Raw genomic sequence first — 17,019 nt, forward strand, 5'->3', positions numbered from 1 at the left:
GAACCTAAACTTGTGTAACAGAAATAATCATGAACAAAATGTAAACTAATGAGGCTTATTATAAATGTATGGACCATTTATTACTGAGTAAAACTGAAGCTCAGAGATTAAAACTAAAGTTTGCTAAAGTTAAAGATTTTTGTAATAAAATAATCAAAAAATACAAAACATCATTATAATTTATAATATAATATAATCAGAGGTGGAGCATATATAATATAAAAGTATTATAGGATGTGGCATAAATACTGTGTAACTGCAGTGCTAGGTGGCGCTATAACATACAAGACACACAAAGAACAATTGTCTGATTGACATGGGATTCAGCCCAGTGCTTTTTGAGTTTTCCTTCAGAACTGGTTCCACACTAACGAACTGGGATAATTTGTACTTGGAACCTGGAAATCACAACCTGCTGATTTACTGTTTTATTATTGTTGTTCCGTGATGAAGATTAATAACTGCAATAGTAATAAACTGCCACTAGATGGCGACAGAACCTGTAGATTAAAATGTACGCGCCACCTAGTGGCTGTTTGGTACCATTACAGAAATGGAAATAACGAAGATCCTACAGAAACAATAAAACACTTTATAACTTTACATTATTATAAACTGTTAAGATAATTAGCTTATTAAAAAACAAAACTTCAATTAAAATTTATCTTTAATGCAGATTTACATGAAAAGTGGTAAAACATGTAAGTTTACTTTTATATTTTTTAATTTAAAAACCAGGAACACCTGAATTTTAGCTGTTTTATATCCAAGCAACTTTAAATCAATAAATACAATAACATTTAATACAATTAATTAAACTATTATTATTAATATTATATTTTAAAATCTAAGCAAATAAAGATTAATAAAAAAGAAGAATTTTTAAAATCTTCTAACCTAAAAAATCAGTTAGAAATATAAAAAAATAACTAAGTGATAAAGAAAACAAACTATACAGACACTTTAATTAAATGTATAAATGTAATAAAACAAATACATGACAAATAAAAGGTTCTAGAGTTTAATGTTGCGAATAATAATAAAGTTTGGTGTAAAACTGAGACATGAACGGAACTGAATCTTCGCGTTTAAAGTTTAAATCTGTGTTTGTGATCCGTGAGGTCATGTTACAGAATCCCAATTCCAACCAGAAACAGACGTGATGTTTTTAAATTTGTTTCTTTAATAACTCCAGTACAGGATTTTAAGAATTACATGATTTTCTTGATAAAACGTGTACACGGTGAGTATGAAAAGAAAACTTCACTAAAACGCAGATATAAACAGATACGACGGATACGAAACGCTTCTACAAGACCCCCCACCCACCCAAAACCCCCCCGACAAAACAGAACAAAAGTAATACACATAATTTGCATAAAAGCAAACTGGTCACAAACAGGTATGAAACGTATAATATTTATATAGAAGGATTTTATTTTATTTAAAAAAGAAAGAAAAAGATAAAGAGTAATAATACTTTGCGAGGTGAGTGCTACTTTTCCACTGACTCGGTACCGGTGAGGGTTCTGAGAACCCGGAGAACTTTAGTAAGGAACCGCTCGAGCTGCTTAACGTTTACTTTTATTTTCAAAATCACTGGAATGTTTTTCAGCTCCGGGAATCAAAACGTAAATCAGACGTCGTGAACGGAATCTCAGCTTTCATCTCACTAACGACGTGTTTCTGTTAGAACGTTTTCATTTCATGATGGTTGAAGATCTTTTATCGAGCTCTACTCAGAAAAACTCTGGAAACCTCGGAGGCACGAAACGTGCATCACTCACTACCAGAATCTAAATGAAGCAGGAGTTTGTTTACGCTCCTCAGTTTAGCACAAACCGTTTAATCTGAGACGCTGAGACGTTTCTGCACCACACCTCCGTACATTTATTGCTTTCACACGTTTATGTAAAATGTTTTTGTTCTGTGTAGCTTCTATATTTAGTTACATTTGTTGGAATATTTACGCTCTTCCATTGCTTACGTCGTACTTTAGCGTTGTTTACAGTAGACGGCGTGTTTAGGTTTTTATCTTGTGTATTCGTGTCGTGCTGGTTTTGGTGTGTCAGAAACTACAATTTGTTAAAATTCGTACAAAACTAAATGAAATTTTAAAGCTGTGCAGGAAGTTTAAGTCGAGGATAAACGTTACTGTCGTTTCATTAACACTGATGTTTGGTGTTTATGTTTTGTACGAGTGAGCTGACGATCTCACCGCCGCTGATGTTTCTAAACTTTGTTTGATAATAAAAGTGCGTTTTATCGACGCCCTCGAGCTCCGCGGTTTAAACACAAACCTGCAGCATTTCAGTGCTGGATGTTTTGCTGGTGAAGAACTGGCACTACTGCAGTGGAAATGTGGACGGTTCCCAGTTTGGGAACCAGTTCCAGACGCAGAACCGGCCCCGCGTCAGTGGAAACAGAGAGTAGGGTGTGGTTCTTCGTTATTGCGCTTTCTCTCGTTTGTGTATCTGCTCGTGTGCTTTGAGGTGACCTGACTGGCTGAAGCTCTTGCTGCACTGGGAGCACTGGTACGGCTTCTCGCCCGTGTGGATCTGCTGGTGCGCCTTTAAGTGTCCCAGCCGGCCGAAGCTCTTGCCGCACTGCGTGCACTGGAACGGTTTCTCTCCGCTGTGGATCTTCTCGTGGGTCTTCAGCACGCCCAGGTTACCGAAGCTCTTGCCGCAGTTGTTGCAGTGGTGCATCTTGTCACTGGTGTGGCTCTGCTGGTGGTTGCGGAAGCTGGTCTCCTTGGTGAAGGCCTTGCCGCACTGCGGGCAGGAGAACGGTCTCTCGCCCGTGTGTGCCAGCCGGTGCGCCTTGAGTTCCTTGGCGTGAGAGAAGGCCTTGCCGCACTCGTCGCAGGAGAAGGGCTTCTCGCCCGTGTGAATGCGCTGGTGCGAGCGCAGGTCGTCGGCCTTGGTGAAGCCTTTGGGGCAGAAGCTGCAGTTGTAGGGTTTCTGCCCGGTGTGGATCAGCTGGTGCCGCTTCAGGTTGCCGGCCTGTCCGAAGCTCTTGCCGCACTGCGAGCAGGAGTACGGACGCTCGCCTGTGTGAATGCGCTGGTGTGTCTTCAGGTTTCCCAGAGTGCTGAAGTTTTTGCCGCACTGCGTGCAGGAAAACGGTTTGTCGCCCGACCCGCTGCGCGGTTTGCGGTGCATGCTTTTTGTCTTGCCGTCGCCCGGGCTGGTCGTGTTGGCGTTCTCGTTGGCGTTCCCCGAATGCATGTCGTACATGTGAGCCGAGGAAAACTCGATGGCGTCCGGCCGGAGTTTATTCAGCTCGGTTCTGAGTTCGGCCATGCGTATGGACTCCAGGATGTTCGACTCAATCGTTTCCGAACCCTCGGACGCCAGCGTGGAGTCGTATTCGTAGCGGCTGGCCTCCAGCTCCATGGCGTAGTAGCGCTGCAGGTCGGAGTTATGATCGGACTTGATGTAGTCCAGACTGTCGGACACGTGCGAGACGTAGGCGTCGAACACGTCGTGGTAGCCGGACTTGTACGCCTCCAGCTCGGCGTGGAACGAGTGCAGGTCGGACTTGATGTAATCCAGACCGCTGATCTCCATGCGCACGTGTTCCGAGCCCAGGTCGGCCGTGCTCAGGGACTGGATCTGGGTCACGTCCACCGTCTGGATGGGCACCAGGTCCAGGTCCGATTCGCTCTTGATGCAGGGCAGCATGGCCGTGGGCTCCACGATCTCGGTGTTCAGCGTGTTGAGCATGGCCAGCGTGGGCGTCACGCACTCGGCCCGTAGCGGCTCCAGAGCCGGCGACACACACTCCGAGGCTAGAGCGTTCAATCCTAACGAGATACACTCCGTCTCCAACTCCGCCATCATGGCCCAGATTCGTCCGATTACGCTCCGATTAGTGCCGGGTCCGTCCTGATTCTGGATCCTGCACACACACACAACACACACACACAGAGTCACTCAACTACACAAGACTGATCAAACACACCGGGGGGGCGTGCAAAGACTCTATAGTTCAATGTAAAGGGGGCCACGTCTGTCAGGGGCCACAGTCTCAGAGTATAACGGGTACAAGCTTCAACCGGCCATCAGACTCCTGATCATATATTACACATATATAGAAGAACCAGATTCTGATCATTATGTATAATCATTATGTGCAACTTTTTCAGCATGTGAATATTAATGTATGTAATTACTGATGTACCTACTTCAGTCCTACACATTTATATATGTGTTATTACTATTTTATATTCGCTCTCTATTTTAAATCTGCCGTGTTTTAGGATGAACCCAGCGCACGAAACTGATCAATCAAATGACAATGAAGTTAATCTTTAAACCGAGTGCTTTATAGTATATACAGCGTCCTGTTTATATTTGCAATAGGTGCAGTCGTACTAGTCTTACTTATATGGGCACAGAGACGTGTAGTGGATTATTATAAGTAATCGGGATTTAAGAATGAATCATTGTAGTTGCTGTCTGTATATTTTTGTACATTTCTGACACAATAAACCTACAAAAGAACTGGAGGAAAGAATCGTGTCCTTAATATTCAGTCACAGAGACAGAAAAGCTGCAGAAATCTGAATGTTTTAACACCAGGCATAAAAACCTGCTTATTAAATGTGAGATTTAAACTGTACAGATGAGTTATACTGCTTTATGATCAATTTTTATTTAATAAATCGGTGTGAAATCTGCTGTTTATTTGTACAAGTGCAGCTGTAGCCTAATGGTTAAGGTTCTGGACTAATAATCAAAAGGTTGCTGGTTCAAGCCCCACCACTGCCAGGTTGCTGCTGTTGAGGCCCTTAACCCTCAATTGCTCAGATTGTATACTGTAACTGTACTGTAAGTCACTTTGGATAAAGGCGTCTGCTAAATGCTGAAAATGTAAATGTAATGGACTAGTAATCGAAAGGTTGATGGTTCAAGTACTGCCACTGTTGGGCCCCTGAGCAAGGCCCTTAGCCTTCAATTGCTTATTAGATAATATACTGTCTCAGTACTGTAGGTCAGTTTGGATAAAATGCTGCTGAATGCTGTGAAAGTAAATGTTGAATCCAGATGCTCCATATGTTCCAAGTCTCATTTGCATATTAATTGATGTACACATTAATGAACAGGGGTGTGGGGGGGGGGGGGGGGTCTGAATGCAGGGGTGTCAGACTTTAAAGCTCCTAAAATCTCTCAGATTGAACCAGAACCAGAACCTGAGAATCTGAACCATGCTAACGCGTTAGCATCCAATGCTAAAGTCCCGAATTCGGGAGATGAAAGGTTTGCATGGTGGAATCTCATGCATTTCGGTTCCTTTGATGTTTTGGGGGGGTGGGTGTGTGTGTAGTGCATTGGGGTGCACTGGTGTACCGGTGTGATTCTGGAGTATTACTGTGTTTGTGTGTGTTTATGTGTGTGTGTTTCTCAGACAATAAGTCTTTTTCTCATCCAGCGGCGCTATAAACTCGGATCTTTCTGCACTTTCCTGAGTGGTGGGTGTAAATCAGGAGGTGCAGGGGGTTAAACATGTGCTCTAGGTGTGATTTTTGCAGGAAAGAGGAGCAGAAGAGAAGCGGAGCTGCAGAAAACCAAGCAAGGCCCGAACCGCTCCAGGAGAGGCCATCTTGTTTATGGCTAAAGCTAACAGCTAACAGCACTTTAGCTCCTCCGGTACCAGAACTTCTGCTCCCCGGTACCGGAGCCCAACTCTGAGTGTTCGCCCCCGCGCGCGGACTCCTCACCCCCCCCCGGTAACGGCTCATCCCGCGGTACAGAGGGAGCAGAGACCCTGACCAGCCCGGGAGCCGCGCTGTGTTACACATTCTTCTGCAGCTTTTATACCGTGCAGCGATCAGAGCAAAGATCAAACAGAACCGCCGAAAAACCCGGAGAAGATCAAAGGAAAAGATCAAGCGCGCGCGGCGTCTCGTGCAACGTTTTGGGTTTTTATTTTACCTGCAGTTTATCCGGTAACATCTCCTCTCCTCTCGCGCTCAGCCCCGGAGCCGCCACGTCCTCTCACACACACACACACACACACACACACACACACACACACACACACTTTCTCTCGGTGCGCGCGCAGCAACAACATCAGCCGCAGCTGGATCACCGAACTCGCTCCTCACAGCTCCAGAACCTTCAGAGCTCTGAGTTGGGTCCCTGAGTAAGGCCCCTGGAGCAGGTGGGCAGGAGATGCATGGGGACTCTGACTGGTACAGGAGGGTTTGATGCTCTGATCATCTGCGGTAGATCTTACATTCTCAGCATTTTATCCAAAGTGACTTACAGTACTGAGACAGTATACAGTCTGAGCAATTGAGGGTTAAGGGCCTCGCTCAAGGGCCCAACAGTGGCAACCTGGCAGTGGTGGGGCTTGAACCAGCAACCTTCTGATTACTAGTCCAGTACCTTAACCACTAACCTCTGTTGGTACCAGACACCACAGACTTCACATCCTCTGTGGGTGAGGACTCACTACGCCCTCCTGTGACCCCCTCACTAACAACCTGGTCCTGATCAAAGTTCCTCAGGTCTTTATGCTGATCAGAAGAACCTCCATCAGATCAACATCTAATAGATCCGTCGATCAGAGCAGCTCCATTAGAACCCCCCGGGTCTGTGTGCTGGTGCCACTGTGGAACCTGAATGCTTTCTGAATCACCCCCTCTACCCAATCCCACTCACACACACACACACACACACACACACACACACACACACACACACACACACAAAAGCACCCAGAGGACCAGTTTGTGGTTTTAAATTTGAGATTTATTCTGCTGCCTGTCCGGCGCGTCTCCGAATATTACAACAATAAAATAAACCACGATATAAAAACATGATGAGCAAACACGTCGCTTCATTCCACGTTATAACAGCTTCAGAATTATTCATCAGAAACACACCAGGTTTAATACAAGGATCAAATAATAATAAAATAATAATGTAATAATAATAATAATAATAATAAAGTTCATCCTGCAGCCCTGAACACTCTGTTAATGTTTTCATATTTATTTTATTTTCCCTTTTAATTCGTTTGAGCCACGTACGACTGGGAGCCGGTACAATGTGAGTAATTCAGGGTTAAGGGCCTCGCTCAGGGGTCCAACAGTGGCAGGGTGGTGGTGCGACTCAAACCAGAGTAAAACTCTCCAGGACCTCTGCCCTGGACGTTTCTCATCTAATCAACTCGAATGATTTAATGATCAGATTATTATTATTTATCAGGGTTAAAATATTGTGGATGATTTTATTATACTGGTTACACTGGAACTCTGTTCCTCAAATCTTCTTATAAAACTTAAAAAAAGATTAATCAATAATAAAAATAATAAGTGTACACAAAAAAGCACAGGTTTGATTTTATTCTGATTTGTGACTTTTGCTGGTCTGTGCTGCAGATCCGTCGTTTCAGCACAAAGATTTTATTTATTTATTTATTTACGTTTTTTTAACATGAAATTTCATGGTAATAATTTTTTTTCTAAACAATTTGTGCAGCTTTAATCAAAACCTTAATAATTAAATAATTACAATAAATCCAATCCATAATTTCTGTTTTATTTGTTGAATTTAATTTATTTTAAATAAATGACATTAAATTATCTGTTAATTTGTGCAGTAAAATGAGCAGAAATTTTTACTGTAAAGAATTTTTACTTTTTTGCTTAAATAAAAAAACAATCTAAAATAAAAACGACTTTATAATAAATGTAAAACATTCATAATAAATTTGGCAGCAGTACTGAAGGCTGAAGCTTCTGATCTAATAAATCAGTTTTGTGGATCAGAAACTCCTGGAGCTGAAACGACGGATCGTAACTGTGGGATTTGTGACCTGCTGAATCGTTTCCTGAAACTTCAAACGGATCACACGGATAACGAGGTGCAGGTGATTAAATGTAATAACGCTGTGCCTGAGGTAATGAGTATCACAATAACGAGGTAACGGCTGTGTGGGGAACAAACCAACTGGGACAGTGCGAATGGTTCTGACACACACCAGTAACCCAGAGCTGGAATCATACCATATATGGTAAAGAGACTTGCTGACACTTCCGCCGCTGTACTGGTACAGAACGATATATCGCTCCAGCCCTTCTGCTCACGGTTTACTAGAAAACTCGAACATGAGCGTCGTTATGATATTTAACATGAACTCTGAGTGGAAGCTTCGTTTCATTATAATTAACACAACAGTTAACAGTCAGTTAATGATTCACATCTGAGAGCTGCTTCATTTACAGGTGAACAGACACAAATCCCCACGGTTCGTTCCAGATTCCTCATCAGCCCGGCCAATCAGTTCTCAGGATATAAACACACACACACACACACACAGAGCTAACATGTAAAACCTGTGGTCAGGTGTCCACATGGTGCAGGTCACATGACTATTCGATCCCAACGGCAGGGCCAATGGACCAGGAGGGACAGTGAAACAGGGACCTGGACCTGGTTGGACATGTACCTGGTGGAACCTGGACCTGATTGGAGGGTAATGGACCCAGTGGGAGAGACCTGGACCCAGTGGGACCTGGACCTGGTTGGCGTGTCCTGTAGTAATAACTAAAGTGGAGTAATAAATGCTGAATAAACTTTTTAGTTGCAAAAGTCGTTTTTTTTCCAGTGTGGTGAATACTCAGTGATTAAACAGTTTAGGGAAGCACCTGATGTAATGAAGCAGCTCTGAGTATTAGATTAGCTTCTGTTATCCAATCAGAACAGACGTACCGATGATCAGATCTCCGATACATCGATCGATATTGCTCTCATACAGGTATCACCGTCTCTCAGGAAGAGGAAGCCTGTGCTCGCCACACCGGGACTCCAGAGACCGAACCTTCACCCGCCAAACGAACCTGCACCGCCGACCAATAGCACGACAGATTTGAGGGGTGGAGGGGCGGAGCTACGCGCTGGAGATGTGATGATCAGACGGCGTATCGATGATCCTGATCACGTTCTTCAGGTTCTAGAAGCTCAGACTACAGGAACGTGGTGGACATGCTACGGCGAGAACATGCAAAACTACGAGCGGTGCAGCAGGAGGACGAGGGAACCGACCGGGGGGGGGGGAGGTTACAGAAGCTCCATCAGAAACGTCTCGTCATATCAATAATAAACATGGTCACATGACAGGAAGACGCTACGCTAGTGCAAAACGTTTCCAAAAGAACGTGGAGATCCACACCGATACCAGGAGACGGTTCCTCATGAAGCTCCAAGGAGACTCCTCCTAAAAAAAGCTGCATCAGAATCCTGACAGTGCAGAAGAAGTTCCAGTTTCAGTCTGAACTGCGCGGGTTTGATCTCTGATCCATCTCAGCAGAACCGAATCAGCTCGTACTGATCCGACAGAACCTTCAGGTGGAACCGGCCCGGTTCTGATGGCGCGGTTCTGATGGCGCGGTTCCGATGGTGCGGTTCTGATGGCGCGGTTCCGATGGTGCGGTTCCGATGGTGCGGTTCTGATGACGCGGTTCCGATGGTGCGGTTCCGATGGTGCAGTTCCGATGGTGCGGTTCCGATGGTGCGGTTCTGATGACGCGGTTCTGTACCAGCTGCTTTATTTACAAGTAAAGAGTTAAGAGGTTCCATCAGAACAGATCAGAACTCATCAGAACTCATCAGATCAGAACTAATCAGATCAGAACAGAACAGTCGTGGTTCGATGTCGCCCCACAGTCGATCTGCACCCCCCCTTCCCCCCCCCCAGGCCCCGTACCGAGGGTTCCAGCCCCTGTCATGTACCCGCACTGTGTGGTGACTGAACAGAACATCCGAGTTCTCGAACCGTGGGGTACAAAAGCTGTTTTTTAAAGAAGGGGCTGTGTCCCAATTCACCCTCCACACACACACACACACACACACACACAGACTAGTTAGAAGTGCACTGATGGTATTTATTAGTGCAAAATGTGATTTAGGATACAGCACCTGGAAATATAAGTGCTACTGATGTTAATGCTCACAATCACGTGGTTCTAAAGTTCTGAGAACAGAAATCACGTGTCCTGATTTTACTGTGCAACTATAAACTACTACTAATAATAATAGTTATAATAATAAATAATAATAATATTAGAGAGGGCTTATGTCTGCCCTTTTTTAAATCTGAATGATTAAAGCTTTAAAGCAAATATTTCCATGATAAAGCGTCTGTACTTGTCTTGGGGTCGAGGATGTGAGACGAGTGATCAGGGAGAATGAGAATTTGTCTCTATGTTATACAGGGTAGCAGATACAAACCCTGCTTCGCTATAGCGCCACCATGAGGCCAGTTGGACCGAGTGCCCGAGTGGTGAGGAAAACTTCTACCTGCTGAGTGAGTCTGGTGTTTGTATGAGCTACGGTTTGTTCTGTGCTTCGTTTTATTAAAGTCCTAACTGTCTGTGTTTGGACCCTAAATATTGTTTGAATGGAATCAAAGCTTTAATCCACCGACGTCGTCTTCAGATTAAACCTGATTATTTTTGTTTTAATGAAACTGTTGACAGGATTTTAGAAGATTTAATAAGATCTGGTTTCGGTCCCCGGCGCCGCACGGTTCTGATCCGTTCTGATGCTGATCTGATTATTTCTGTTAAACGTTTATTTGAAAGCTGACGTGGTTTTATGATCCTAAACCAGGAGATTCAGGAGAGTTTATTGTTTTGGGGTGAGTTTGGGGTCAGTGGTGAGTGAGGGGTGCGTGACGAGCGCCTCTTGGTCCCGTAAGTCATTCAATCTTAAAATGTCGTTTTTGCAGTTTTGGTTTCTGTTCAGTACAAAAGATGGACGATGAAATGATGAACTCCCGCACGGGCGCCGAGCACTTCACTGACCATCCGCCGGACGTGTGAATCCGTGTACGTGATGGGCGTGGCACAGAGAAGCGAACGCAGAAGCTCCGGCGCTCATCGGGATCCGTGTGATGTTACGGAACAGACGACAAATCGTGATGTTCGATGTTCTAGTACCTTTGGGCTCGTCCACTTCAGACCCGCCGAAAACCTCGACATCAAAGAGCTTCAGTCACCGTCACCGTCCTCGCGGTCCTGAGGGAGGGACGGCCAAATAACATCACCACGTCATCGTCTCTCCTCAGCCTCACCGTCCCTCCGTCCCTCCAGCTCACGTGGCGCTCCCCGAGCCGGTCCGGACGCGGGCGTGGACCTTCTCGTACGAGCGCCCCGCCTCTTTGTGCGTCTGCCGGTGAGTTTTGAGCTGATGGGCGCGGCCGAATTTCTCGCCGCAGGTTTTACAGGCGTGAACTTTCTTCCCGCTTTTGTGCGACTTCGGTTTGACCGTCTCCTCCGCGTCCGGCTCCTCCGCGTCTCGGCCCTCGCCGTCCTCCGCCCCCTCGCGCCGCGCGGTCTGAGCCACGTGGCTGGAGATCACGGCGTTGATCAGACTGTCCTCAGACTCCATGGAGTCGTCGTCACCGTCCAGCAGCCGAGTCGGGAGCGTGAGGAGGCGGTGGAGCATGGACGGAGATTTCAGCTGCCCGTCCTCACCTGCACCCAAAAACATCAAAACATCAAACCATCACACTCACACGCCTGTCCGGGCACACCACCGAGCGGCAGCACAGCCCTGCACTCAGGTGACCTCTTATCATATACGTTACTGTTCCGCTCACCTGTCGTGCTGCTGACGGGCGTCGGCGGGGGGTCGAAGTTCCCGGCCATTTCGGTGTCGCCGAGCCACTGCGGCTGATCCGATTGGTCGTCGTGGTTCCTCTGTGGAGTTGTTTCCTCCAGGATGGAACCCTCAGAGGAGAGTCGCACGCGCTCAGTTTTAATCTCCACTGCTTCTCTAAGGGGCCAAACGTCTCCGCACCAGGACTGTCCAAATACTTTATTCAACACCGGGACCCAGTCCTGAGATACACTCATCACTGCTGAGGGGGCCGAGTCTGCACACACACACACACACACACACATGTTTATATGTACATACACACACACAAACAAATTTATATACACCGATCAGCCATAACATTAAAACCCCCTCCTTGTTTCTACACTCACTGTCCATTTTATCAGCTCCACTTACCATATAGAAGCACTTTGTAGTTCTACAATTACTGACTGTAGTCCATCTGTTTCTCTACATGCTTTGTTACCACATGGTGGTGGTGTGTTAGTGTGTGTTGTGCTGGTATGAGTGGATCAGACACAGCAGCGCTGCTGGAGTGTTTAAACACCGTGTCCACTCACTGTCCACTCTATTAGACGCTCCTACCTAGTCGGTCCACCTTGTAGATGTAAAGTCAGAGACGATCGCTTCATCGGTGGTCACAGGACGCTGCCCACGGGCCGCTGTCGGCTGGATATTTTTGGTTGGTGGACGATTCTCGGTCCAGCAGTGACAGTGAGGTGTTTAAAAACTCCAGCAGCGCTGCTGTGTCTGATCCACTCATACCAGCACAACACACACTAACACACCACCACCATGTCAGTGTCACTGCAGTGCTGAGAATCATCCACCACCTAAATAATACCTGCTCTGTGGTGGTCCTGACCATTGAAGAACAGGGTGAAAGGGGGTAACAAAGCATGTAGAAAAACAGATGGACTACAGTCAGTAATTGTAGAACTACAAAGTGCTTCTATATGGTAAGTGGAGCTGATAAAATGGACAGTGAGTGTAGAAACAAGGAGGTGGTTTTAATGGTATGGCTGATCGGTGTATATAAACAGTATATACACACACACACACACACACACATGTACACACAAGCACACACAGGTGAGCAGGTGAGTGTGAGTGAGTGAGTGAGTGAGTGAGTGAGTGAGTGTGTGTGTGTGTGTGTGTGTGTGTGTGTGTGTGTGTGTGTGTGTACAAAAGAACATTCTGGAGTTGTGCTGAATAAAGTTCAAGTCCTTACAGATGCAACTGATTCACAGTTTTACAAACACACACAAACACACACACACACACACACTTATGCACACACACACACACACACACACACATTAGAACATTGTTATTCCACAGCACTAAGTGTGGTTTACAGACTGAAACCATCTGATGATCAGAGTCGTACCCTCAGTGTTCTGCTCCGCTCCTCGGTCCTCCTCCCTCACACCATCAGTGCTGCTCCTGGGAGAACCCACCCCGTTCCCCTTCGCCCGGCTCTTCCTCGTCTTCACCTCGGCGTCGCTCGCGCCGTTCTCCTCGCCGGCGCTGTGGAGCTTCAGCTTCAGCTCCTCGTGCTCACGCTCGGTCTTCCTGAGCTCCAGCAGAACGTCGTCGAGGCTGTACTCCACGATCTTACTGAGCTCACACACGGCGAACTCCAGCACTCGCTCCATCACCAGCTTCAGCTGACCTGCACCGCAACACACAACACCGATATACAGCATTACACACCGACACACAGCACCATAATACACACCAATACAGCAATACACACAAGAACACACAGCACCGATACACAACATTACACACCAGTGAACTACAGCTGGGCGGTAGGACCTAGGGCTGGGCGATTTTGCAAAAAAAAAATCTCGATTAATTTAATATTATTACCGACTGTCGATTACAATTTCACATTTTTTGTTCTTGTAAAATGCAATTGAAACGCAATTTTTTTTTTTTTTTGCATTTTAATTTAAAAGACTGCAGAAGTGAAAAATAGTAACAGCACCACCTATAATTATCATTTCAAGAGACTCAAACTTTATAACGATAACAATATAACAATAATTAAAACAAAATAGAAATCTTAATTAGCTCTATCCTTTATAAGAATAGCTCATAAACAACTCACTTTAAATATTGTGCAGCAGAACCTCCTCACATTAGGAAAAGTGCAAAACTACAAAAAGTTCTTTACAGGTTTCTCAAAAGGAACACGAGCGTGTGAAGTGAAGTGAGTCTGTATCAGTATCTACACGGGGGGGGGGGGGCATCAAGTAATCACTCTGCTCAGCTTTGATTTTGTCCTCTTGTGATTGGGGGGTGGATGGAGGTCTTAAGATCTGCTTCTAACAATATAGACTACAATTCCCATGCTCCCACGGACCGTCACGTGATTATCACATGATCGTGTTTGCGCTCCTTATTACTGAATCTAACCGTTAGCGTGTATGATCCTTGTTTTCTTCCGTTTACTGTTTTAGTTTATCCTCTGGTTTTGGACTTTACCTGATTTTATAAACTGTTTTTGCCCTTTTGATATGAAACTTTCCCTGATTTATATTCCGCGAGCGTCTGCTCAGTTTCTGCCTCGTGACATGTTGGTATTTTAATTAAAAGATAAATTATGTAAACAATCGCGATTGTCACATTTCTAACATCGGGTGAAAACGTTCATGCGAATTAACCGAATTAATCGTGAAAATCGCCCAGCACTATTATGACCAAATATTTGTATCAGGGTATAATTTCTCTGACGGTGATTCTGACGGTGTATCACGGTGTGTTTTATTCTGTATGACTGGGACGTTTTATATCTGTGGCTGATTTTACTGTTATAAGTACACACAATATAAAGGTTATAATGTCAGCGTGTATATAATAAAGGTTTTGATGCTATAAGCTGCTCGGCCCCACAAAATAACTCAATCTATGATGGAATCAGTAACGCGTGAATCAGGTGCAATAAATATAATTTGTATTGTTTATTTAATATTATATAAGTATTATGCAGTTACCCTTAACTCTCACCTTAATAAATAAAACCACGTTTATCTTGATCACTGGTCTGTTGTAGAAAAGTGTAACGGTTCAAATAAACTGTGATGGTACAGTACTCCATACCGCAGGAGGAATCATAGACGGTATACCCAATGTACCATCATACCACCCAGCACTAACCATAACACACCATAACACACCATTACACACCATTACACACCAACACACAGTAATACACACCATAACACACCAACACACACCAACACACACCATTACACACCAACACACACCATTACACACCATTACACACCAACACACACCATTACACACCAACACACACCAACACACAGTAATACACACCATTACACACCAACACACACCAACACACACCATTACACACCAACACACACCATTACACACCAACACACACCAACACACAGTAATACACACCATTACACACCAACACACACCAACACACACCATTACACACCAACACACACCATTACACACCAACACACACCAACACACAGTAATACACACCATTACACACCAACACACACCAACACACACCAACACACACCATTACACACCAACACACACCAACACACACCAACACACACCATTACACACCATTACACACCAACACACACCATTACACACCAACACACACCATAACACACCACACAACACACCATTACACACCAACACACAGTAATACACACCATTACACACCAGTACAGAAGTTTCTACAGCAGCACATTAAGCATCTGAGGGGGTGTCTACATATTTTTTGATCCAGCAGATTCTCAGAAAATTTACAATAAACTTAAAATTCAACTCAAACTCATGAAAGTGGACAAACGAATTCTGAGCAGAAAAATCATGATGTATAAAGTTAGTTAGAGATGTGTGTGTTAGTCTGAGCTGGTGATGATGTTTACATTAATAAACAATAAATGACAGTAAATAAGGAACCAGAGTGTTTATGCATGAATGATCGAGCTGTTGGTGCAGGGGTGTGTGGGGTATTTAGGAGTAAATTCTGGACCCCCCCCCTGCAGGGGTGTGTGGGGTATTTAGGAGTAAATTCTGGACCCCCCCTGCAGGGGTGTGTGGGGTATTTAGGAGTAAATTCTGGACCCCCCCCCTGCAGGGGTGTGTGGGGTATTTAGGAGTAAATTCTGGACCCCCCCCCCCCCCCCTCCCCCCCTCCCCCCCCTGCAGTGTGCTGGATTGCGGTGCATCTTTTTGGGCGCTCCCCTCCTCCTTCCCCCTCCTTCCCCCTCCTTCCGTCTCCTTCCGTTTCCAAAATGCTCTTATTTATTGTTCCTCCCTGAATCAGAACCTGTCACTCAGACGCGCTCCGCCACCCCCGCGGTCTGGATCCTCACATCCACACGGGGAACGGCGGCTGCGACCCCGGGTTCTTACCCACGGCTCTGCGCTTGTGTTCCAGGCGGAGCGAGTCCGCGAGGGACCCGGGCTGAGAGGCGCTGTGTCCGGCGCGCTGCTCCCCGCGCTCCCGCTGCCCGTCCTCCGCCTCCACTCCTCCGTTCTCTCCCCGCTGCGCGTCGGCGCCTCTGCGGGACTGGATGGAGGCTCTGAGCCGCTGGTTCTCCTGCTCTATCCGCGCGGTCTCCAGCAGCATGGAGCTCAGACTGGCGCCCACCGTCCCCGTGATCTCCCGCACGGCCAGCTGCACCACCTGCTCCAGCGCCGACTCCAGCTGGCCCTGGAAGAAGGAGATGTAGAGGGAAGCGTTCATGGTTCAGTAGCCGCGCCGCTCCGCTCATTCTAACAGGAAACCGCGGTGAAGAGGCAGCAGAGCTCCGGGAGAGAGAACAACAACAACCGCGCAGCTTCCTCCATTCAGTAGCACCACCACCACCACCACCACCACTACACACCCCTCTGTAGGGTGATACCGTAATACACCTGCACACCGCGCAGCACTAAACACACACCACACCATCACGTCATACTACATACTGTTATAGTCTTATATATATTATACATTATATATTATATATTATATTATAGTTATAGTCTGTCCCAAATCACATCCACTACACTACACTCAACACTCTGTAGTGGACATGTCCCAATCCAAGTGTTCCATTTTAATCCCCTAGCCTTCTGAAAATCAGACAATAACGATCAGATAACATCAGATATACACAGATCAGTACACAGTAGACAGAATGTTCTAGATAAACACCAGAAATATTGTTGGTTTTTTTTACTGTTGGAATTCACTAGACTGCAATTAATGATATTTATTTATTTATTTATTTTTACACTTTGGTTCCATTCATGACAGAATCAGTAGTTACTCATTACACAAGTTTAATATCAAACACAGTCATGAACTATTCCGTGTCTCCAGTTCACCTCACTT

At 45.5% G+C, this 17,019-nt stretch overlaps 2 protein-coding genes across 2 annotated transcripts; both read right to left on the minus strand.

Moving 5' to 3' along the window:
* Positions 1 to 1,163: 1,163 nt before the first annotated feature.
* si:dkeyp-113d7.1 (uncharacterized protein LOC407709 homolog) lies at positions 1,164 to 6,005 on the minus strand. Its single transcript, XM_063009226.1, has 2 exons — positions 5,940 to 6,005; positions 1,164 to 3,903 (listed from the first exon to the last, which is right to left on the minus strand). The coding sequence occupies exon 2, from the start codon at positions 3,843 to 3,845 to the stop codon at positions 2,448 to 2,450; it is 1,398 nt and encodes a 465-aa protein (XP_062865296.1). The 5' UTR covers positions 3,846 to 3,903; positions 5,940 to 6,005; the 3' UTR covers positions 1,164 to 2,447.
* Positions 6,006 to 9,766: 3,761 nt separating this feature from the next.
* On the minus strand, positions 9,767 to 16,491 carry si:dkeyp-113d7.10 (uncharacterized). Its single transcript, XM_062989010.1, has 4 exons — positions 16,053 to 16,491; positions 13,027 to 13,311; positions 11,617 to 11,892; positions 9,767 to 11,491 (listed from the first exon to the last, which is right to left on the minus strand). Exons 1-4 carry the CDS (start codon positions 16,384 to 16,386, stop codon positions 11,109 to 11,111), a joined length of 1,278 nt encoding a protein of 425 aa, XP_062845080.1. The 5' UTR covers positions 16,387 to 16,491; the 3' UTR covers positions 9,767 to 11,108.
* Between the last annotated feature and the right edge of the window lie 528 nt (positions 16,492 to 17,019).

Source organism: Trichomycterus rosablanca, chromosome 2, assembly GCF_030014385.1.
Source record: "Trichomycterus rosablanca isolate fTriRos1 chromosome 2, fTriRos1.hap1, whole genome shotgun sequence".
In the NCBI taxonomy this organism is placed as follows: Eukaryota; Metazoa; Chordata; class Actinopteri; order Siluriformes; family Trichomycteridae; genus Trichomycterus; species Trichomycterus rosablanca.